The sequence below is a fragment of the Pterocles gutturalis genome, unplaced genomic scaffold, assembly GCF_000699245.1.
Source record: "Pterocles gutturalis isolate BGI_N339 unplaced genomic scaffold, ASM69924v1 scaffold2352, whole genome shotgun sequence".
NCBI classification, from domain to species: Eukaryota; Metazoa; Chordata; class Aves; order Pterocliformes; family Pteroclidae; genus Pterocles; species Pterocles gutturalis.
The window spans coordinates 1-2,092 of record NW_010115088.1 but is presented as its reverse complement, the minus strand read 5'-3'; the positions used below and the strand labels follow the sequence as shown (position 1 = coordinate 2,092).

The following is a 2,092-nucleotide window of genomic DNA, read 5'->3' as shown; positions in this document are numbered from 1 at the left end:
AAAAAAGGAAACATGAAATCCCTAAAAAAGAGCAAATTGCTTCATGGTAAGGAAGGAAAAAGGAATACTCAAAACACCCTGCCTGTGATGCCTTCCAGCCCGCACTCCCTCCCATCACTTCCCATTGCAGCTGTGTTTCCTGGGGTGCAGAACCCGGGACATGCTCACAGCCAGGAGCATCCAGCCAAGAGGCCACCCTCTCGAGGACAGCTTACTCAAGACATCCTCCTGCACATGAGCAACCTGGTGCTGCTGCCTTGATGTGTACCACAGATGCAATCAGGAGCTCTGCCATTTGCTTTAGGGGAAGCCAGGCAGCCTGTAGCGAGCACCGGCATAGCTCGGTATCTGCCTGCGAGAGTCCCAGCACACACCAGTGTGCAGGCTCCTTAATCAGGGCTGTAAACTTCCTCCTCCCTTGGGACCAGTCAGCAATAAATAGATCTGTCCTCAAAGCCACACACCTATAGCAAAGGAGGAGGTCCCCCAGCCCACCTTCAAGTTCCTATCAATTAAGAGGGCACCAGGCACATCGAACTGATCTCATTAAAATTACTGGAGATTTCTCCCTTCTGCTTTCTGGTGGGCTGACAACCAATCCATGAAGCCTTGCACCAGGCAGGGAAGCAGCTTGTTGCAATACCAACAGAAGCCACAACTGAAGAGAAACAGGAGAAGAGAAGGGAAAACAATATCCTCTCGCTTCTCAGCTACCAAACTAATCATGTGCTCAAACATGGCCATGTCCTGAAAGTTGTTGGCTCCTTCTTAATAGCATTAAATATTCTTAACTTCTGCTGATAAGTAGATGTCAAAGGCATTTAGCATCTCGTAGGGTCAGGCCTACTGGCAGATGGTTGAGGGAAAGGTTATACAGGAAGAGGGCAGAGAGGATTGGGAGTAGAGTGGGGTAGAATTGCCCTGAGTTTTATCCTCTACAAATAAGTCAGTGCTTTTACCATCAAGCACTGAAGGAGTTAAGCATTAAAGCACAGACACTTAATCAGCTTTCCCCCTTCCTTTCGCATGTGATTGGAATGAAGCTGCACCAAAGCAGCCCAAAGGGCTTATAACAGCTCAATTTCGCAGCCTTCAGTTTTAATCCCCATCACCCAGGCTAAACAGCATGGAGGTGCTGAGGCTGCTACTCCACAGCAGTCCGAGCACCTGGATGATGCTGATGATGGTGGTCTTCCTCCTCTTCTTCCTCCTCCTCTGCAGCCTGCAGGTGGCTGGAGAGCTCCTGGATTACAGCAGCCCTACCGATCTGGTCATTTCTCCTCTTCTCCATAATCAGATCCTCAAGGCTCTGAAACTCCAGTGTGTGGCTGCGCTTGTCACCCAGCCGGATCTGCAATCTGTAGGGCTGCTTGCCTATGCGCAGCTCCCCGCCAATTTTAAACTCCCGTTTGCCATACCGGCACCAGGCAGCAAAACACTCAGAGTTTCTCCAGCTCAAGTCCCGGTCCTTGCAACCCACCTGCTCCAGGGCGTTGCGCACCACCACAGCCGGGCTGAGGGGTTTGTAGCGGTACAGCTGGTTGGCAATGCGGCCCCGTCTGCCCTGGCTGGCATCGGTGAGGAAGCTGTTCACCACCTCTAGCCTGTGCAGGTGTACAACTTGAAAATCGCCGACATAGACCACCCAGTGCGGATATTGGGCCTGGCACACAAACTCCACCAGGTCACCCGGTTTGCACCTATTCAGCAGGTTCTCTGGGGTGTAGGTGCTCAGGTGCCCCCCACCTCCTTCATCACCCTCCTCTGGCAGCATGTCCTCCTCAGAAAAGCTCTTCTGGTAAATACACTCATCCCGGTAATACACCGAGCACTCCACCTCGTGCAGCTGGGGATCGTAGGGCTGCAGGGCAGGGTGCTCTCCCCCCGGGTCGTGCACCGAATCCTGCTGCTGTTCCAGCTCATCATCATCGTTGGAAAAGATGTAGGAGACCCCAATCCTGGGCCCGTCATCTCTGTCCATACCCGTCGGGTCAGCCGTGGGAACTTCCTTGTAGTTGAGATGGGTCAGCTTCTCCACCTGGTTCCCCATGCCTGCTGCAAAGACAGACACAGCGTGGCCGTGAACACAAGC

The 2,092-nt window shown here is 52.8% G+C and overlaps 1 protein-coding gene across 1 annotated transcript; it reads right to left on the bottom strand.

The window, feature by feature from the left end:
* Window positions 1–1,144: 1,144 nt before the first annotated feature.
* FAM84B (family with sequence similarity 84, member B) lies at window positions 1,145–2,065 on the bottom strand. Its single transcript, XM_010075033.1, has one exon. The coding sequence runs from the start codon at window positions 2,048–2,050 to the stop codon at window positions 1,145–1,147; it is 906 nt and encodes a 301-aa protein (XP_010073335.1). The 5' UTR covers window positions 2,051–2,065.
* Between the last annotated feature and the right edge of the window lie 27 nt (window positions 2,066–2,092).

Bases quoted from the DNA above. Each gene is read 5' to 3' on its own strand.
- FAM84B (XM_010075033.1), bottom strand. From the start codon at position 2,050: ATGGGGAACCAGGTGGAGAAGCTGACCCATCTCAACTACAAGGAAGTT.